Raw genomic sequence first — 20,000 nt, 5'->3', positions numbered from 1 at the left:
TGTGTCGTCAGTGGGCTGAAGCGAAAAATAGAATCGAATGAAGGGGGAAATAAAGAGCAAATCTGACTGTGTCACACTTTAATCCTTCCCCCCAACCTCCCTCCTCCTTGTCCTCCGCCTTTCCCCATCCCCTCATCCCCCCATCCCCCCATCCCATGTGATCCTGTGACTGGCTTTGACTGAAATTAACATCTGCACACCAGTTTCAATGGCACAGGAAGGGAACATAGTGTAGACTAATCGTGATTTTCAGGAAGAGAGCGAGGGAAGCATAAGGCATTACGAGCAGAAAGGAAGAAATTAGGAAGGAAAGAATGAAGGACTGAAGGAAGGATGTTAGGAAGGATGTGTGAAACATGTGATTTGTAGCTTTATTTTAGGGAGCCGAGCACTCAGGGATGGAGGAGAACTGTACTGAAGTGTGTGTGTGTGTGCGCGTGCGCGCGTGTGTGTGTGGGCGCGCACGCGTGTGTGTGTGTGCGTGGACGCACTGTAGCTGTCTGTTAGAGGAGTATGGATGATGGAGCACCTCTTGAAAACTCAGCAACTTCAAAATGGCCTGATAACGACAGAGCCCCCAAATGATAGGCTTACGCTGTAGAGTGCTCTCTGTCTCTCTCCACACACACACACACACACACACACACACACACACACACACACACACACACACACACACACACACACACACACACACACACACACACACACACACACACACACACACACACACACACACCTGACATCTAACAACATGTGCTACATCTGCCTCCTCAAAGCTGCTCCCCAACAATCTCTCTGATCTTCTCATTCACCTGCTGTCTGTCAGCCACCCCCTCTATCTTCTCACTTCTCTTGCCTTTTCTTCTCTCTTTCTTTCTCCCCTCCATACTCACTCTCTGTCTCTCTCTATCTCTCGCTCTTGCTCTCTCTCTCTCTCTCTCTCTCTCTCTCTCTCTCTCTCTCTCTCTCTCTCTCTCTCTCTCTCTCTCTCTCTCTCTCTCTCTCTCTCTCCTCTTGTTTCTTTTCGTTTTGCCCTCCATTAACTCAAGTGAAGTCAAGGCAAAGATGCTTCTCGATTGTGGTATGTAGCCTATTATGGTCTTTAGACAGCAATCATGCACACACACACACACACACACACACACACACAGTGCTTTTTGAGTAAGAGTTTCAGAAATCTTATCTACACTAGAGATTTGGCCCTGGCTTGTCAAAAGTGTTTGTTGCAAGTCTAGCCTCCAAAGCAGATTTTTCATCAAAGCCATGTGTCCTTGTCTCCTACCAGTCCACTCTGTCAGTCCTTGTGGGTTGATTTTGATTGACAGCTGTCCCATCACGCTGTTCTCACCCCGCTTGACCCGTGTGCGTTTGTGTGTGTGTGTGTGTTTGTGTGTTTGCAGGCTCTATGAGGGGAAGGAGCAGGCTGAGTTTGAGAAATCGCTGCGAGGGCTTTTCGAGACCTTCAATCACCTGATGAGGAGCGAGTACAAGACCACGGCCCTGCAACAGGTAAATCTTCAGTCATATACAGTGGACTGCATTCCTTATATCTTCTTGTTAATCAAAGTCAATTGTCAAATAACTCATAACTCTAATGGCTAAAGGTTTTGTCATTTGCCTGAACTTTTAAAAGGGCTACAGGCCAACACCCTTGTGACCTTGTGACTCTGAGGAAGAAGTTCTGTTGAAATGTGTGATGCGGTACAACTTTTGCACGTCTAGAAATGGATGACCTTGTCTCAATTCATCTTTCAGTATTCAGTATTAAAAAATGTTTAACTTCATTGTCAATATCGACCATTCATTTGATCACTGACTTAGACTTGCAGTGCAAGCACACCGCAATCACAACATGCTCTGAAGTGAATGAAATTATGTTTCCTCCAATCTGAAAACTGTTCAACAGAAATCACACCTGCACCCGCAAACTACACAGATACTTACAATCAAGTTGTACATAAAAACAGTTAATGTATCTGAAAAGCTGTCAAACAAGTGAAGGAATGTAATTTGATCATAGGGTAATGTTTGGTGCTGAACTCCCTTCAGTGCAGTGATGAGTTACAGCAATTATTATAATGGAGATTTAATTGTCAACTCTGGTTCAAGGTGCTCAAAACTGTAATCAACTTACATTAGCATACTATAGTTTGGGGAGTTGTATAGCAACACCACAGCTCTGGGAACAAAATAAAAGCTGGCATAGTGTCGATTTTGTCACGGAACGACCTTTTCACTGTCAATTTAAAACTTTTTAATTTGCTTTGATACAGACATTCTCAAGCACCCTCCAAACGTCAATGTATCCTGTCTGCTACCCACTCCTCCTCCTCCTCTTCCTCCTTCACCACCACCACCTCCTCCTCATCTTACCTTATCTTCCTCATCATCTTCCTCCTCTTCTTTATCATCTTCATCTTCCTCTCTTCTCATCCCCTCATCTTCCTCCTCCTACTTTTCCCTGCTCTTTCTCCTTCCTCCTCATCCTCCTCCTCCTCCCCTCCTCCTCCTCTTCATCCTCCTCTCATCGCCTCCTCTCCCCTCCTCTAGCCTCCTCTCTTCTCCTATTCCTCCTCCTCCTCCTTCTTCCTCCTCCCACCTCTTCATCGTCTTCCTCCTCCCACCTTGTCTGTTCTTCTGCCCCCATCCCCACACTCGTCTTTTGTCTCAGTGACTCTCTTCTGTCGCTCCTATTACCGCTGTTCCTCGCCCACTCCTATTGTCATTCTGCGTCCCTGCACGTCTCGAGCACAAAGGGCCTTTCAAGTCTACGTACCTTGAACACAAATGATTTCCTTCCTTCTCCACTAACTGTTGCTCTCTCTGTCTCTTTCTCTCTACTTCTCCTTCCTACACCTCTCTCTCGCACTCTCCCTCTCAGAATTAATTGATCTCCCTCTCCCACCTGTTCCCTCTCTCTCTCTCTCTCTCTCTCTCTCTCTCTCTCTTTCTATTTCTCTCTCTCTCTCTCTCTCTCTCTTTCTATTTCTCTCTCTCTCTCTCTCTGTCTCCTTCTCGGCGTCCCTCGACAAATGTTCGCCATTTTCGATTGTCTGAGTCCACTTGTCAGAGCACTTTTAAATTGGGTGTCGGGGAGAAGCGTTTAGCTCTTCGCTTTCTCATGCATACTGCTTGCCTATCCCCCTCTATCTTCTCTCCATCTCTGCATCTCTCCATTTCTCCCTCTCCACATTTCTCCCTCAATCCCTCGCTCTCTCGCTCTCTCTCTCTCTCTCTCTCTCTCTCTCTCTCTCTCTCTCTCTCCCCCTCTCTCTCTCTCGTGCGCCCTCCTGGGCGACATCAAAAGGTCGTCTGCAAACGATCCGACCCACCATAGAGTCCCCATGTGAGGCGTGTGTGTGTGTTTGTGTGCATCTGTGTGTGTGTGCGTGTGTGCGTGCGTGCGTGCGTGTCGTCTGAGGGTGCTCAAGAGAGAGAGAGAGAGCGGCGGGCGTAATTATAGCCTGTGACGGAGCTGGAGCATAACAGTGGTGGCAAACAGTGATCATTATAATCTGTTTTGTCCTCCATCTCCTCCCCTCACACACACACACACACACACACACACACACACACACACACACACACACACACACACACACACACACACACACACACACACACACACACACACCGCCACCACCACCCGCCCATCCACTCTGCAGTCACAGGGGTGTCAAACAGCCACCACTGTGTCGGTAATGAGGGAGGGAGTCTTTTTGTATTGGTGTTTTTGTTTATGTTTGGAAGAGTGTGTGTGACACTGGGTGCTCTGTTTTTATTGTGTGTGTGTGTGTGTGTGTGTCTGTGTGTGTGTGTGTGTGTGTGTGTGTGTGTGTGTGTGTGTGTGTGTGTGTGTGTGTGTGTGTGTGTGTGTGTGTGTGTGTGTGTGGTTGTGTGTGGTTGTGTGTGGTTGTGTGTGGTTGTGTGTGGTTGTGTGTGGTTGTGTGTGGTTGTGATTGTGATCGTTTTGCTCGTATCAGGTGGCTGCCCTGAAGTACCTTCCATCGGTTTTGCATGATGTGGAAACCGTCTTCGATGCCAAGCTGCTCAGGTGGGTGCCATTTTGTCTGAGTCACGAACCGTGCACAGCGCTTATGCTGCAAACCCCTCTGATGGGATCATCAGCCCAAACGGCACTGCATTACTGTATCACAGTGCTTCCCAAACCTTTACAGAGGTGACCCGCTTTTGGATTTTAGGTCCCCCCTAGATCTCCCCATCCAGCGTCTTAGCATAGACATTTTTTGTCCATTGATATTGTTAGATTTTTCTTTAATTTGTCCACTAATATTGCTAGAAATCCTAAAATACATCTATTAACCTTACAAATACAGCAGTTACTAACCAAATTATGGAATTATGGATTTCCTGTTTTTATGCAATGTTCTTTTTGTTCGCGAGCCCCCTAGGGGTCCCGACACAATGAGTATTTCTTAACTGTTGCTCTGTGGGATCTCAAGGGAGCCAACTCCTGAGTTCTTCCTAAAAATCCACACTGTTGTTAACATGTACCGTGTATGTTATGTAATCTTGAAACATTTCAAGGTGTTTTAAGATTAAATGCACTTGGATGGAAGTGCTCGTTTTGATTAGTGTGGTTTCCTGCATACAAATAGTGTGTTAATTTGCCTAGTAATAACTCAGAGTAGAGCACAGTAGAATTGAGATGTCCAGCAGCATACAGAAACATGCATAATATACATTGCATGGTGCATGTAACACACACCTGTATACATTCAGCCATTAGGCAGATCAAACATCTATCTAGGTTACAATCCCCTATCCAACATGCAACCGCCAGACTAACCAAGCAACAATTCCATAGCAAATCTACAGACGACAGACTGAGTTACACAGTACTACATTATACAGAGGCAAACTGATAGATGTCCATTAATTCCCATTTTCGTTGAGAATTTCCTTCTATGGAAGCTTTTCTTGCCAGAGAGCCAGCTAGCCAAAGGCAGCCACCCACAAGCTTCTGGTGCTCCAACCTGGCTGACCATGTAGTACTTCCATTAACAACAGACACACTAAATAAAACAGAACTGAGTAAAGCATGAATGAATGATGACAATCTATTGATTCACTTTTTTGAGAACTTCCTGTCTATGAGAGGTTTTGCCTGCCAGCCAGCCAAAATGCAGCCATCCACAAGCTTTTTGGTGCGACTGCCAGCAGGGAAGCCGACAGGGGGAGACAAATGGGTCGATTGTCCGGGAGGTGGGCAGAATTTGGTCCTCATTGCATTGTATGGATAGGGTGGGGGGGACCTTTACTTTGTCCTGGGCCTGGCCAAAGCTGTCAACAGCCCTGGCCACCAGGCTGACCATGCAAGCACTTCCCATTGTAAACCTCTTGTTGACCCGCACTAGACATAGTAAATAAAAGGGGAACTAAATAAAAACGACAAATAAACGAGTCTGCCTGGGCCGCGGAGGCTTTTTGTGTGCGGTATGAATAAAGTTCAGGCCGCACACGCAGCAGTTCCAGCGGTATACTGCGGGGTATAACCTTTTTAGATTTTTAATTTTGTTGGAGGACATTATTGTGAGGCAGTGCGGTAATAATCCCTGGCAAATGGACCTCTCTCAGGACGCTCTTGTATTTTTTGGCCTTGACGCTTGCGTGTGTATGTGTGTGTGTGTGTGCATGTGTGTGTATGTGTGGGCGTGTGTGTGAGCGTGCACGTGTTTGTGTTTGTGCGCACGCGCGATCACGCTCGTGTGTGTGTATGTGTATGTGTGTGTGTGTGCGCGCGTGTGTGTGTGTGCGCGTGTGTGTGTGCGCGTGTGCGCGCGCGTGTGCGCGCGCGTGTGTGTGTGTGTGTGCGTGTGCGTGCGTGTGTGTGTGTGTGTGTGTGTGTGCGTGTGTGTGTGTGTGTGTGTGTGTGTGTGTGTGTGTGTGTGTGTGTGTTGGCCTCCCCATGATCCCTATTGTTTACCTACGTGGCACTGGCATTGGCCCACACGCAGAGCAGCAGAACCTCTCTCTCTCTCTCTCTCTCTCTCTCTCTCTCTCTCTCTCTCTCTCTCTCTCTCTCTCTCTCTCTCTCTCTCTCTCTCTCTCTCTCTCTCTCTCTCTCTCTCTCTTTCTCTCTCCCCCTCCCCCTCCCTTCTTGTGTGCGTGTGTGCGCTTGCGCACTTGTTTGTATGCACGTTTGTGTATGTGTGAGTGGACTTCAGTTTGTGTGCTTGTGTGTGTACGTGTGCGTGTGCGTGAGTGTGTGTGTACGCTTGTGCGTGACCGTGTGTGTGTGCTTGTGCGCGAGTGTGTGTGCGCTTGTGTGTTTGAGCGCATTTCCAGCTGTCGAAAAAGGATTTATCCAGTCATCTAGGACAGTGCATCCTATCCTCTGCTCCTCCCTGCTCTCTGTGTGGAACAAAACAACACAATACCACCGTGACCCTTAAAACCTCATACAGAGCCAGCATACCATGTCTAAGCCCTCCATGCCAACCTCTGAACAACACCATGCCAACATGCCCAATACTTTCGCCACATATTAATGCCATTGTAAGACATGGATGCCTTTCCTATACACCTTCATTCTACCATGTGACTGTGACACTAAAAACCTTACTACCATCCCCTGCACAACACCTGTCTACCTTGCCTAAAGCCTCAATAGACCTCCCATACAATACCAATACAATGCAGACATGGTCTAAGATGTCAATAGTGCCATGTCAGTCACTGTGCAAGAGCACCATGCCCAAACCCTCGATGACATGTGGACACAGTACCATGGCAACATTGCCTTGAACTTTAACAGCACCATACCACAGACATGCTCTAAATGTCATGACTATCTGCCTTAGCCAGTCTACCTAATGCGATGCCGACTGGGCAGCTGAGAGCTTTGGCAGGGCCCGAGACAAAGTCATCTGAAAGCCTGCTACCGCCCACTCTTTCAAACTAATGGGGATCAAGTTGTGGGCCCCCCTCTCTCCCGGGAACAACCCCCTCCTTGAACGCTTCCTTGAATGCAGATATCATACTTCAGGCAGCACCCCACTATCTCTGGGAATCTACTCATTTAATACCTTCTTCTTGTGAAATAATTTAGTTTTACGGTTGTCCGGTACGTGCAGCTGTTTTCTTAGTCCAGTGATGTTACTTCTCACTGCTAGCTGGTCCCATACGGTTCAATTATACATGCTAGCTTGCAGGTAGATAATTTGCATTGCCTGATTCGGAAAAGTAGAGGGGAAATGTACAACTCAATCATCTTACTCCATCCTTTGTGGAAATAAACTACTTCTATTTCGTTCCTCCTGACCGCCAGAGGCGGTGCTTTCAGCACTGAATATTCATCTTACGGATCAAGCAGGTCGAGAATTAATATCAACAAAGTAACACGTGACCTGGGTGACGTCACCCGGTGACCCCGTGTCAGGGGTTAAAACACCGGTGAACCCAGGAAGTGACCTCTTTCATCTTCTCGATTGCAGGTGTCGAGTTAATCGTTTGAGATTTTGGGATTGACCTGACGCTTTGTTCGTTTCGCACCCATAGGGTTGGGGCTGTGGGTTTTCCACCCCCCATGAAACGGCGTTGGTCGCTTTTTCCTTTGAGTATCTCTTTCACATTTACGATGTGTTCGACTGAGTGTTATCCGCTCGGTGGAGGAGGGCTGGCTAGGCTACCTAGCCTGCCTAGCCCCTGGCTCGAGGCACTGTTCTCGCCGACTGGAGGCTTATAACTTGGCCTTTCCCGTGGAAGGTAGGCCGTTTTCTGATCATGTATTGACTGCTACCGCGTTATCTTCAGTGGTGTTTCCCGCAACTGGATTTGACGAGCGGTCTCGTGGCGTGATGCGCTTTCGAGTTGGGATTAGGTATTAACGCCTGCCTGCCTATGTTGGCCATCGTTTGGGTAAGTGGACTGTCATTTACTGTTTCGATTTATTTTCGCGGTGTTTCTCGCCGCTGAATGTTACTATTACTGGGCGATTGTTGTGACACTCGACGCGAGCTCGGTTACTTGTGTTCGCGTGCCTGTATTTACGTTACGGCTTCATTGTTTGTACAGTGTAGCCTGTCTGTACGGTTGCTCCACGGGCCAGTGTGGTTCGCTTTGCCCTTGCACCGTTGGCGTCACGCTGCTCCAGAGATCCAATCTACAATACAGCCTCTCTCTACTCTCTCTGGCTGCACTCTGCTCACCCCGGTTGTTATTCCTGCCCGGTTGTGTTATTTCTTCACTGTTTGATTATTGTCTGTTTTCATCTGGGGTGTCTTCGCCCCAGAAGTGTATATTTGCCTTGCATTTCTATCACTGTGCTACTCCTGTCTGCCCAGGATATTGGCTGTGCTTATAATAATAATAATAATACTGATAATAATGCATTTTATTTAAAAGCGCCTTTCAAAACACTCAAGGACACTGATACTTATGGTATGTCCTCTATTGTGAGTCGCTGGGTGTACAGCGCCTACCGACTGCATTGCAATGTAATGTTAATGTCCAATGTTATTTGCTTGTCAGCTTGGTGTTGCCGCCTGGCTGCTGGCTCCTGTTGGCTACACTTGGGGCGTCCTCGCCCCTCGTGTTTTATATTTGCAGTATTTGCTGGACATTGTAGTGTCATCTCCTACCTGCTGCCTACTTTTTGCCCACTATCGGGGTGCCCTCGCCCTGGGGTATGTATTGCTTGTTTGTTCCCTTCTGTGTGTTGCAGTGTTTGCTTCCCGACACAGGGCCCTCGTCTTGCCTGATTGCTGGATTTCTTCTTGGCTGCTGTTGGATATCCCAGCCCCTTCTGTGTGGTATTCACCAGTTGGCCTGGAGCTCTAGCCTCACCTGGTTACTGGCTTGCATTGGCTACCACTGGGGTGTCTTCGCCCTGCTGTGTGTATTGCCTTGTTTGCCTGTCGGCCCTGACTGTCCGACTGCTGGCTTCCCTCTCGGCTACCACTGGGGTGTCCTCGCCCTGTGTGCCTGCCTGCCTGACTGATGCGTTGCCGTCTAGGCCCCTGGGACTGGTGTCCTCCCTCCTGCCTGGAGCTGAGGCGCCTGCGGCTGAGGTTGACAGATGTGGCCTGTGCTGCCTGCTCAGGTCTGCGTGCGAGAGCACTTGCTGCCGGACTGCCGCGGTTTGGCCCTCGGCCTACCGTTCCGCTGGCCATGAGGGGCTGTAGATGACGCCGGCTGCTGCAGCGAGGCCAAGCAGGCGCCATGGGGTGACCTCACGCTTCCTGGAGGTATAGCGGATGTGCCCAGACTCCTTGCCCTCGGAGGTGGACAAGTTGTCGACTGGACTGGTGAAGTTGTCGGCCCTGTTTTGCCGACCTGCAGCCTCTGACACACGGTGACAGTGTTTTCACATGTGCCCTGCCTGCCAGCGACCCGGATGGTCGCACGCCGCCGCCATGGCCGTCGCACTCCGCCGCCACAGCTGTCGCACTCCGCCGCCACAGCTGTCGCATGCTGCCGCCACAGCTGTCGCCCACCGCCGCCACGACTGTCGACCACCGCCGCCTCCACGACTGTCGACCGCCGCCTCCACAGCTATCGCCTGCTGCCGATGCCCGCGCCATGCCCTCTGTTCGGGTGGCACCGGCACAGCCCAGTTGCATTGCTTGTTGCATTGCATTGGTTGTCTGGTGGCTGATGCTTGGCCCCTTTCTGGGTTGGTTGGCCATGGGTGTTTTTCGCCCGACGGCTACTTGTGAGTGCCATACCTGCTACTGCTCCAGAGTGGGTTTCTGGCCACGGGTGGCCTCCACCCTGTGACATGCTTGTTGATGCCACGGCTACTACAGCTGCCACGGCGAGCCGCTGGGCCATACGCAACCTGCCATTCCGGCGTTTACATGGCTTGCTCGGTTGCTTCGCATGCTTGCATACTTGCACTCTTGCATGGCTGCATGACTTGCGTGGGACTGCATGTGTGCTCCCCGCTCCTCTGCTGTTCTCTACCATTCAGCGTCCTGCGACTGTCTGTCGCTCTCCTGGATACCGCCTGCTGTCGGCTGTTTTATCCATTGACTTCTTGTGGACGCCCGAGGCACCTCAACCGCCATGGCTGCTACAGTTGCGTGTGTTGCTCCACTTCATGCCCCTCTGTGTAGCTTGCTTCTTTTTCCTACATCACGACTGGTTCTGGTCGTTCTCCTGGGTTTGACTGACTGTGGGTGTCTCCGCCAGTCAGCTCCTTGCATGCACCGTTGGCGTTTCCGCCTGTACGACTGCTGCTGCTCTGGGTGAGTGGTTTCACACCATGCCCTGTTTTATGCTCTTTGGCACTCCTGCGGGACTGTCTGGAGTCTGTTGGCCTTGACCGGCTTCACCGTGGACGGTTGTGATTGCAGTTGGTGCCTTCGCCTCTTCTGCTGTGGCTTCAGTATGCAAGTTAGGCTCTGCGTCCTGTTGTCCGCCTTTGTCCACTGTCGTACGCCTGGCATGTCGTCATACTCCTGACCTGGTGGAGCCTGTGACTTTTTCGTCCCTTGGCTCGCGGAGTGTGCCGTTGGGCTTGCGCCTCTGTGACTGGTGCACATGTATGTGGGCGTTGCTGCCCTGGGTACAGGACCCGGGTGCTTCCTTCATTGTCCTCGACTGTGGCGCGTAGGTCGACTGCTGCACGTCGTCCCCCTGAGCTCTTGGGCTATGCGTGGACTCGCCATAGGCTACTTAAGAGTGCCATTGGCGCCCGCACCACTGCAGCTGCGGCTGCTACTGGTATGTTGGAGCGTTACCGCTCCTTCTCCTGTTGCTCTTCAGGTTTCCCCTCTTCATGTGTGGTATGTCCGGGGGTCAGGATGCCACTCTGACTGCTACTACTGTAAGGGAGTGACCCCACTCCGGGCTCTCCCTTCGAGTTTTCTGTGGCTTACGACTGTTCGCTCTGTTGGCCTCGCTATGGATGGTCTCACATGAGTGCTCTGGGCACCGGTAGGCGTACACGCCCCTACGACTGGATTCTGTGTCTGGCTGGTTCAGCTTCATGCTCTGCCGTCTACTGCAGGGGCATCACAGTTGACTTGTCATGGGCGTCTGCGTCCTGTGTCGTCTCGCGCCCCTTTCCCGCTGGGCCCGCTTGGACTGTTTACGCGTCTCTGCTGCAGTGGCTGTACCTGCTACTGGTTACCCTGCCTGTCCCGCCTGTCTATGCCGATGGCCCCTATGTGGCCTTTACTGGTGTTTGGCTGACTGTGACACTGCACGATGGGTCGGCGATCACGCATTGGCCGGGCTGCTGGAGGCCTCCATCTATGGCCTTGCTGGGTATTGAACCACATCTTGCCGCCCTCCTTGCCTCGCCGGTCAGAGCGTTGGACTGGCAAGCCACACTGCCCTGGTCACTTGGACACGTCGCAGATGAGCTCATCAGCGAGGACTATGATGCAGCATTGCGTACGACGTGCATTGGGTTTTCGATGTCCCATGTCTTGTTGGCCTTCTCTCGGCCCCATGGACCGCTTTGGGGCGCCCCCTGTGAGTTATCTTTGACTCCTGTTTGCTGGCATTGCCTGTCTGGCCTGAGTGCCGGGGCAGAGTCACACAGACCTTGGCCGTGGTACGATGATTGGTTTGGTTTGCGCGGCACCCTTGTCGGGGCCTTGCTGGAGGCCGTCTGCTCTCTTAATGCGGCCCCCATATGTCCCTTTGGTCCGTCCGCTTTGGGCAAGCCACGATGCGGCTATTCTGTTGCCCCGGTTGTGCGGCCGATGCTGCATGTGGTTTTGTTTCGCTCACGCTGTTGTTCTCGACCTGGTGCGCTTTGCCCTGTTCTCGACATGCAGACCCCTGGCCTGGTGTTTCTAGGCGTCGTTTCTGCTTATGACCAGCGTACTTGCGGGCATTGGAAGTGGAGGCTCTCCTTCCTTGCTCTCCGCTCCTTCCAGGTGTTGGGCATGCCGACCTCGGCATCCCACGTTATCCCTCTTGGCCTCCGCTTGCTGAGGCCTCTTTGGGTTGGATATGCCGTTATGGCACCAGGTCCTACTGTCGCTGACCGTTCTACATTGTGTCTGGCTACCATGTCCGCCTACGACCCTGGAGATGGAACTCACGTCTGTTCCGCTCTGCCCTTGCGCCGTGAAGTCATGCCCACTGCTGCTGCCATTGCGCGGTGCGGTCGTGCCCACTGCTGCTGCCCTGGACGCTTGGTCTGCGGTGGCAGTCCGACACTGCCTGCGACTTGTGGGCCCCCTGATGATGGCCGTACCTTGGATGAATGTGGGGACTGGCAGTCCTGATTACCCTCAGACATTCTCTGCCCGGTCTTGCGGTCTTGTGTGGAGCGGGCGGCTCATCTGTCATGTGCCATGTATGCCGCCTTGAGTCCTTGCCCTCTCTGGGCCTGTTGCAGCAGCTGCTTTCAGGGGCCGACACTAGTCTGATGGGCATGGGAGCAACTTCCTTATGGGCGTCCAGTGCCCTGTTGTTGACCTTTTCCGTGGTTCGCCTCTTCCATTGTGGCTCCTCCCGTTTGTGGCACCGCTACGGGGTGGCACAGGTGTCCCCGTCAACTGCTATGCTAACTGCTTACTTGCTGCCCCCTGTGGAGCTCGTGGATCCCTTGGGCCAGGTTACACTGGCTTCCATGTGGCCGTTGGTACGTGCAAGGACGTATGCAGCACGGCCTCCTCGGCATCAGGCTGCACCATTGCCTGGTTTTCTTGATGTTGCCCCACATGTTACTGTGGTGCTGGCGGTGGCTTCAGGCCCGTCTCAGTAGTACTGACGACGGGTAGGCACTCCTCATGACTTTGTTGGTATTAGTCATCCAGTGCTGAAAGCACCGCCTCTGGCGGTCAGGAGGAACGAAATAGAACGAAGGTTATGTATATAACCACGGTTCTATGAGTTCCGGATGACCGCCAGAGCTTGGCAGTCACTCGGAGTGTGTTCGAGAAGATTTGCCAAGAGGTCACTTCCTGGGTTCACCGGTATTTTAACCCCTGACGCGGGGTCACCGGGTGACGTCACCCAGGTCACGTGTTACTTTGTTGATATTAATTCTCGACCTGCTTAATCCGTAAGATGAATATTCAGTGCTGAAAGCACCGCCTCTGGCGGTCATCCGGAACTCATAGAACCGTGGTTATATACATAACCTTCGTTTTATACCTCACCTTGAGTATACCAATACACCAGCCTACATAATCTTCACGTGTGCAGAATAATAAATAAACCCCCAAAGGCCAGCCTTGCTATATATTGATGTAATGCCTTACATTATGTTTAGCAGAGACTATTATCAAAAGCAAGTAGAACTAATAATATGACATATTTATGCCTTGAATGAATGGGGGAAATAAAATGACATTTTATTTATACTTTATTCATGTTTTATTCATATTTAATGTCAGGAATGACCTCATCACGAATGCAATATGTATGTTATGACACCATTGCAATGTGGCATGTAATTTCAACAAGGCTTCATAATTCCAATACCTGCCATATTATGATATACCAAATAATATCAATAATGTAATACATTTTTTATGCGTAAGCTAAGACATTTAACAAAGGCTATTTCTGGCCTTGTCTGTGGTACAAACGGCTAAGGCATTGTAGTGTTAACTCAGGGACCCAGTTTCATTCGATTCCGTTCCGAGGTCATTCCCCGACCCTACCCCATTTCTCTTTCCCAACAATTTCCTGTTCACCTCTTCAGCTGCCCTGCCATAATGAAGACATAATGAGGACAGAATTGAATGTTTCATGGCCACTACTGATTTTTTCTTTTTCAACACTACGGATTTTTTACATTGAAAAAAGTAACTTTGATGAAGATGCTATCTTTGATTTAGCGCTGGTGTAGATGAAAGGTTTATAATTAGTGCAATAAAAGTTAATTAAACATAACATCCATGCGGTAATGTAGTAAATGAATGTAATTACACATGCTTATTAAACCAACTGAGTAACATTACTAAAACAAAGTCAACAGACTAGCGTGGTGGGTAAACCGTCCAAAAAGAAATCTGTTTTCCTACCAATGGACTGAGCAACCGATAGACTGACATTGGTCTCGGCCTTGGCTCAAAAGGCTGAGGCACCATACTGTTACGCCAGGGACCCGGGTTCGAGGATGTCTCCCGAGCCTTCCCCAATTCTATCTCTTAACCATGTCGACCAAACTATCCTGTCACAATAAAAGCTGCGCCAAGGGGAAAAAAAATAAAAAAGAATATTTGCACGTGACTAAAACAGAGAAACAGAAATAACTGACAGGGCTTCCCACTGCCTAGTTTATGCCTCCATTCCATTCTGCTTATTTCCCAGACTCCCTGTGGTCATTTATTTGCTTTTTAAAAGAGCGAAAATACTGCAGCAGGCTGGCAGTACATTACCAAGCAGTGGCAGTCTATATGAAATTCCATTATGTACGTATACACACACACACACACACACACACACACACACACACACACACACACACACACACACACACACGTGTGTGTGTGTGTGTCTATGCCAGCATGTGTTTGTGCATTCCTGCACTGGCGTGTGCGTGCTTCAGTGTGTGTGTGATGGTTTGTATGTGTGTAAGCCTACGGTAACTGCATACACTGCAACATACACACATCTTGTCTTGCCTTATGGCTATCTCTTTAATGTGTGTGCCTGTGTAAGTTAGCAGGGTCGCTGACAGGAGTACAAACAGGTCACCTGCCACGGGCCCAGGAAGAGGGGCCGGTAATAGAATTGGGTCCTTATTACACTGTATGTATTGAGAGAGCGGGACCGTTCAGTTCATTTTGTCCTGGGCCCGAAAGTAGCCGTCGGCCCTGCGTTGTAAGCCTAGCGGCCCACATTTATCAGAGTTTGGTTGTCCCAGGTGGGTGGAGACCTGATGAAACATGGCCATACATTGGAGAATAGAGTGGCGTGGCGTGGGGTCACTCCCTCTGATGAAGAGAAGAGAAAAATAGTTTCTCTGGTGAAGTAGATCAAGCTGCACTTCACTAATTAAAGGCTTATTAGTCTACTCTACTATACTACTGCTGCCACTACTAGGAAGGCCCCTCCAGGCCACAGGCATGCACACACACACACACACACACACACACACACACACACACACACACACACACACACACACACACACACACACACACACACACACACACACACACACACACACACCACTTAATCACTAGAAACACACACACTCTCTCTCTCTCTCTCTCTCTCTCTCTCTCTCTCTCTCTCTCTCTCTCTCTCTCTCTCTCTCTCTCTCTCTCTCTCTCACACACACGCACACACACACACACACACACACACTACACTATACATCGTCCCTACTACTACTGCTGCTGCTGAGGCTGCTGCTGCTGGATTCCCCTGCAGGCCAGACCACACAGTGGCGTGGGCCCATTGCATTTCATTACACTATTACACACTCCGTCGTTCCTCTTGGCTGCCTCCTCTCTGCTCCATTTTTCTTTCCTCCCATTCTCCACTCGCACACTCTCCTCCTCTTTTCTCCTCTCTCTTCCACCCCACTCCTCTCTCTTCCAGTGTCCTCCTTTCTTTGCTCCTCAAATCCCTTCTACTCTCCTCTGCTTTTTTCCTCGTTTCCTACTCTCTGCTCTGCTCCACTCTTCTTCTTTACCCTCCTCTTCTATCCCTCTGCTGCCCTCCATCTCTTCTCCACGCTCCTCCACTCTCCTCCGCTGTCCTCCGCTCTCTTCTGCTCCACTCCTCTGCCCTCACCCCTCTCCCTGCTTCCCCATTCCCCGTTCCTTCCTCCTCTCTGCTCCTGCCTCTACCCTCCTCGGTAGCACTTTACTGTAACCTTCCATTATAAACGGTTAACTAGCCTAACTGTTTCTCATGCAACTGTAATAACACATTAAATCACTTATTTATAAACCCACAACTAATCATTGGCAATTCATGATTACAAAGTATGCTACTTACACAATTATCTATAATGTAGTAAAACACTTTTAAATCATCCCTCCACTCTGCTTGCCTCACCTCCTCTTCTCCATCATCCCCCTTGCCCTCCTCTCTCCTCCTCTCTGCTTTCCTCCTCTCTCCTCCTGCCTCTACATTCCTCCACTCTGCTTGCCTCGCCTCCTCTTCTCCATAACCCCCCTTTCTTTCCTCTCTTCCCCTCTCTGCTCTCCTCCTCTCTCTTCCCCTCCCGTCTCCTCCATGGCCCTCCGCTACACTCTGCTGTCCTGTCCTGTCCTCATCCTCTTCACCCTCCTCCCTTCCCCCTCTCTGCTCTCCGCCTTCCACCTCTGCACTCCTCCGCTCTGCTCTCTTCCTCCTCCTGCCTCTGCATTCCTCCACTCTGCTTGCGTTGCCTCCCCTTCTCTACTATCCCCCTTGCTCTCCTCTCCTCTCCCCTTTCCTCCCTTCCCCCTCTCTCTGCTCTCCGCCTCCCACCTCAGCATTCCTCCACTCCACTCTCTTCTCTTCTCTTCTCCGGCATCCCTCTTGCCTTGCTCCCTGGCTACACTCCAATAAGTATGGCGGTGACAGAGCACATAAATATTCCTTATTGGAGCAAACCTTTTCTCTAACGTCTGACCAACCAACCGACCAACCATGCAGCTTCACTCCCCTTTCAATATCTCCACGGACGCCAATGGAGAGGGGGAGGAAGAGAGAGGGGAGAGGAGAGGAGAGGAGGGAAGGGTAGGAGAGGGGGAAGAGGAATGATGGGAGAGGAGGAGAAGGAGACGGAGAAACAGAGGGGCTTCTCTTCTAATGCAATTACTTTCGGCCCTTATTGAATTTTTGTACTCGCGTCGTCCGAGCAAACATGCTTTGCCCAGAGTCCTTATTTGCCATTGTTAAGTGGACAGCAACTGAAATCCGCCCTCCAGTTAAGCCCCCAGTTCACCCCATCATCACTCTGCCTGCCCACCCACCTACCCTGTCCCCCAACACACCCCGTCCTCCTCCCCCCAGTTACTTCTCTAAAGAGCTGGATGCACTGGACGTGTGGAGCTCATGCCAAGCAATTACTGGGGCCAGCATACGTCACCACTAATTTATACAGCAGTGACATGTCCAGCACGCACCCACGCACGCCCGCGCACACACAGGGGCGCACCCACAAATGCACACATGTTCATGCACAAAGGCACATTCACAAACAAGTGCACACACACACACACACACACACACACACACACACACACACACACACACACACACACACACACACACACACACACACACACACACACACACACACACACACACACACACACACACACACACACCCTTCTGCGTGACACATGCAAAGACACACAAACACACACTCAGCAGCTACCAGCAGGTTAGAGCATGCTCAGGCTATTGCGAGTGTTTTCATGGAGATCAATAGCAGGTGGCTGTAAAAATTCTGCACGACCTACCGTAAGTGTAATAGACATCATGTATTGATTAGCAGTTGTCAACTCCCAGCCACTGCTTCCCTCCTTTTCTCTTCGCCATGGCCATTGGCGTTGTCATCTTGATAAAAGGCCCTAATTGAAAGGCAAACACTAATAGTAAGGTAGAGTTTCTTTATTTATCTCAAAGGAAATTAAGGTGTCTTTCACCCCTAGTCTTGTATTATGTGTAAGCTGTTAATCACAGCCTCCATGGCACTATTTGATATTGATTTCTTAAGGCAATGATTTGATTGGTTTCAATACTTAAGAATGCCCCAAGATACGATACAATTCGATTAGATTCCATTTTTATTTTGCAATTACTTTTCCATTTTTATGATGTTGCACAATTAACAGCTAGGGCATTGGGTAGGGGCCAGCGATTTGATTATTTTTGATGCTTAAGAATGCCCCACCATTCGATACACAAAATGTATGTTTTTAATGCACTTCAGACATGTAAAAGTGTCATCTTTTACCTGACGTTTCGACAGTATAGTTTCTGTCATCATCAGAGGGTCACATGGATGTTGATGTGTGGCATTCTTTACATAACATAACACAAAACTTTCACATGTCACAAGTTTTGCTATAACAGTTAGACATACTGAATGTCATACATCTAAGATAAACAAAATGTTCATTCCAAGCCTGGTTGTTCAAAATACACCCTTAGATTCATAAATAGGTTAAAAAAATGAATGAATTAAAATGAAAATTAAAAACGCCACATCTCTAGTCCAACTTGGTGCTAAATTCTCCTGATTTGGTGCTACAGTAAAGTGGCCTGAAATATTGCCAGTAAAAGCCAACAATCCAACCCTATATAATCAGATGAGATCACAAATTCACATCCGTTCAGTTCCTGTATTCAATGTCAATTAGTCTGCTCTTTGTTGTTTGCATGTGTCGGTCGTGACACTCTTTACTTGGCGGGTGAAACGTGTCATTGTCACTGTAAAAGCCAGGCCCCGTGTTTGGGGTTTAATAATGAATGAGCCTCTATGTCGCTCGCTCTCTCTCTCTCGGCATTGGTTTAATAATACATAAGTCTCTTAGTCTGTGTTTTCATTGCTCTCTCTCTCTCTCTCTCTCTCTCTCTCTCTCTCTCTCTCTCTCTCTCTCTCTCTCTCTAGCTCTCTAGCTCTATAGCTCTCTCGCTCTCTTGTTCCCTCTTTCTCTTTATTCTCTCGTTCCCTCTCTCTCTCTCTCTCTCTTTCTCTCTCTCTCTCTCTCTCTCTCTCTCCCTCTCTCTCTCTCTCTCTCTCTCTCTCTCTCTCTCTCTCTCTCTCTCTCTCTCTCTCTCTCTCTCTCTGATCTTGCCCCCTGTTTCGAGGATAAAGTCGTGCCGACCATGTTGTTGTTTCTCTCTAATGAATATGCAGGGTCACAAGGTGACATTTGGAGAAATCTTAGCAGGGTTTATCACTTGTTTTGTTTTGGCTTTCTCGTGTCCCCTTTGCATGTTTATTAAATAAACAAAGCTCTCCCGGTTTCACCTCACAGTAGATTAGATAAATGCAGCTGGACATCTTGTGTATCATTTAAATGAGGGGAATAGCCCTGTGTTTGTTTTACAGTTTATTTCCAAGAAGCCATTACTCATCATGACTTTTTCTTTCACTTTCACTTATTTGTTCTACTTTTTCTCCTATCTCTCTATCTCTTTTTTTGCCATTCTCTCTTTCTCTACCTCTTATTCTCGGTATTCCTCTCTGCCTTCTGTCTATCTCTCTATACTCCCCTCTCTCTCACTTACTTTTTCTTTCTCCTTCTCCCTCAATCTCTTCCGTTCCCCCTTTCTCCCTCCATCTCACTCTCTGACCTCCCCATCCCCTTCTCTCTCCTTCCCCTTCTTGGCTCTTCGTCTTCCTCTTCCTCCACCTTCTCCTCGTCATCATCCTTGTCCTTATCCTCCTCCTCCTCGTCCTCGTCCTCCTCTTCCTTCATCTCCTCTTCGTTGCCCTCCTCATCCTCTCCTCGTCCTCGCCTGTCCTCTCTTTTCCACTCCTCTCCTCTCCCCCTCTTCTTCCTCCTCCTCTTCCTCATTCTCTTCTCTTTCTCCCCCTCCCCCCCATTCTCTTCTCTTTCTCCACCTCCCCTTTGTCATCCTCCTTGTCCTCTCCTCTCCTCGTCCTCCTCTTCTCTCCTCACCTCATCCTCTCCTCTCCTCTCCACACCACTCCTCTCCTCTCCACACTACTCCTCTGCTCTCCTCTCCTCTCCTCTTGTCCTCCTCCTCCTCTCCTCTCTCCTCCTCCTCCTCCACCTCCTCTTCCTCCTCTGCAGTCGTCTGCTGTATGACTTCTACACCTGCATCCCTAAAGGCCACCACCAGAAGCAGAAGGTGACGTCCATGACGGAGATCGTCAGCAGCAAACTCTTCCAGAGACAAGGTAAGGAGAGACAGAGGAGACCTGCACGCGCACGCATGCGCAGACGCACCCAGACGCACCCAGACGCACCCAGACGCACACACACGCACACACACACACGCACACACACGCACACACACACACGCACACACACGCACACACACGCACACACACGCACACACACGCGCACCTGGACGCAAAGTCAGTTGTAAGTTAAGGGGGGAGACAGTCACTTGAGGACACCATACACACACAAGCA

General features: G+C 49.7%; 1 protein-coding gene across 1 annotated transcript in view; it reads left to right on the top strand.

The window, feature by feature from the left end:
• The window catches only part of LOC134439570 (dedicator of cytokinesis protein 2), a 338,998-nt gene that overhangs the window by 69,316 nt on the left and 249,682 nt on the right, over positions 1-20,000 (top strand). Inside the window, exons 22-24 of the mRNA XM_063189473.1 lie at positions 1,404-1,512; positions 3,987-4,057; positions 19,656-19,762. Of these exons, the coding sequence (XP_063045543.1) occupies positions 1,404-1,512; positions 3,987-4,057; positions 19,656-19,762 (287 nt within the window). The remainder of the gene's footprint in view (positions 1-1,403; positions 1,513-3,986; positions 4,058-19,655; positions 19,763-20,000) is intronic.

The sequence above is a fragment of the Engraulis encrasicolus genome, chromosome 23 (genome assembly GCF_034702125.1).
Source record: "Engraulis encrasicolus isolate BLACKSEA-1 chromosome 23, IST_EnEncr_1.0, whole genome shotgun sequence".
Lineage (NCBI taxonomy): Eukaryota > Metazoa > Chordata > Actinopteri > Clupeiformes > Engraulidae > Engraulis > Engraulis encrasicolus.
Note: the sequence above shows the minus strand (reverse complement) of the source record. Positions and strands in the feature narration are given on the sequence as shown.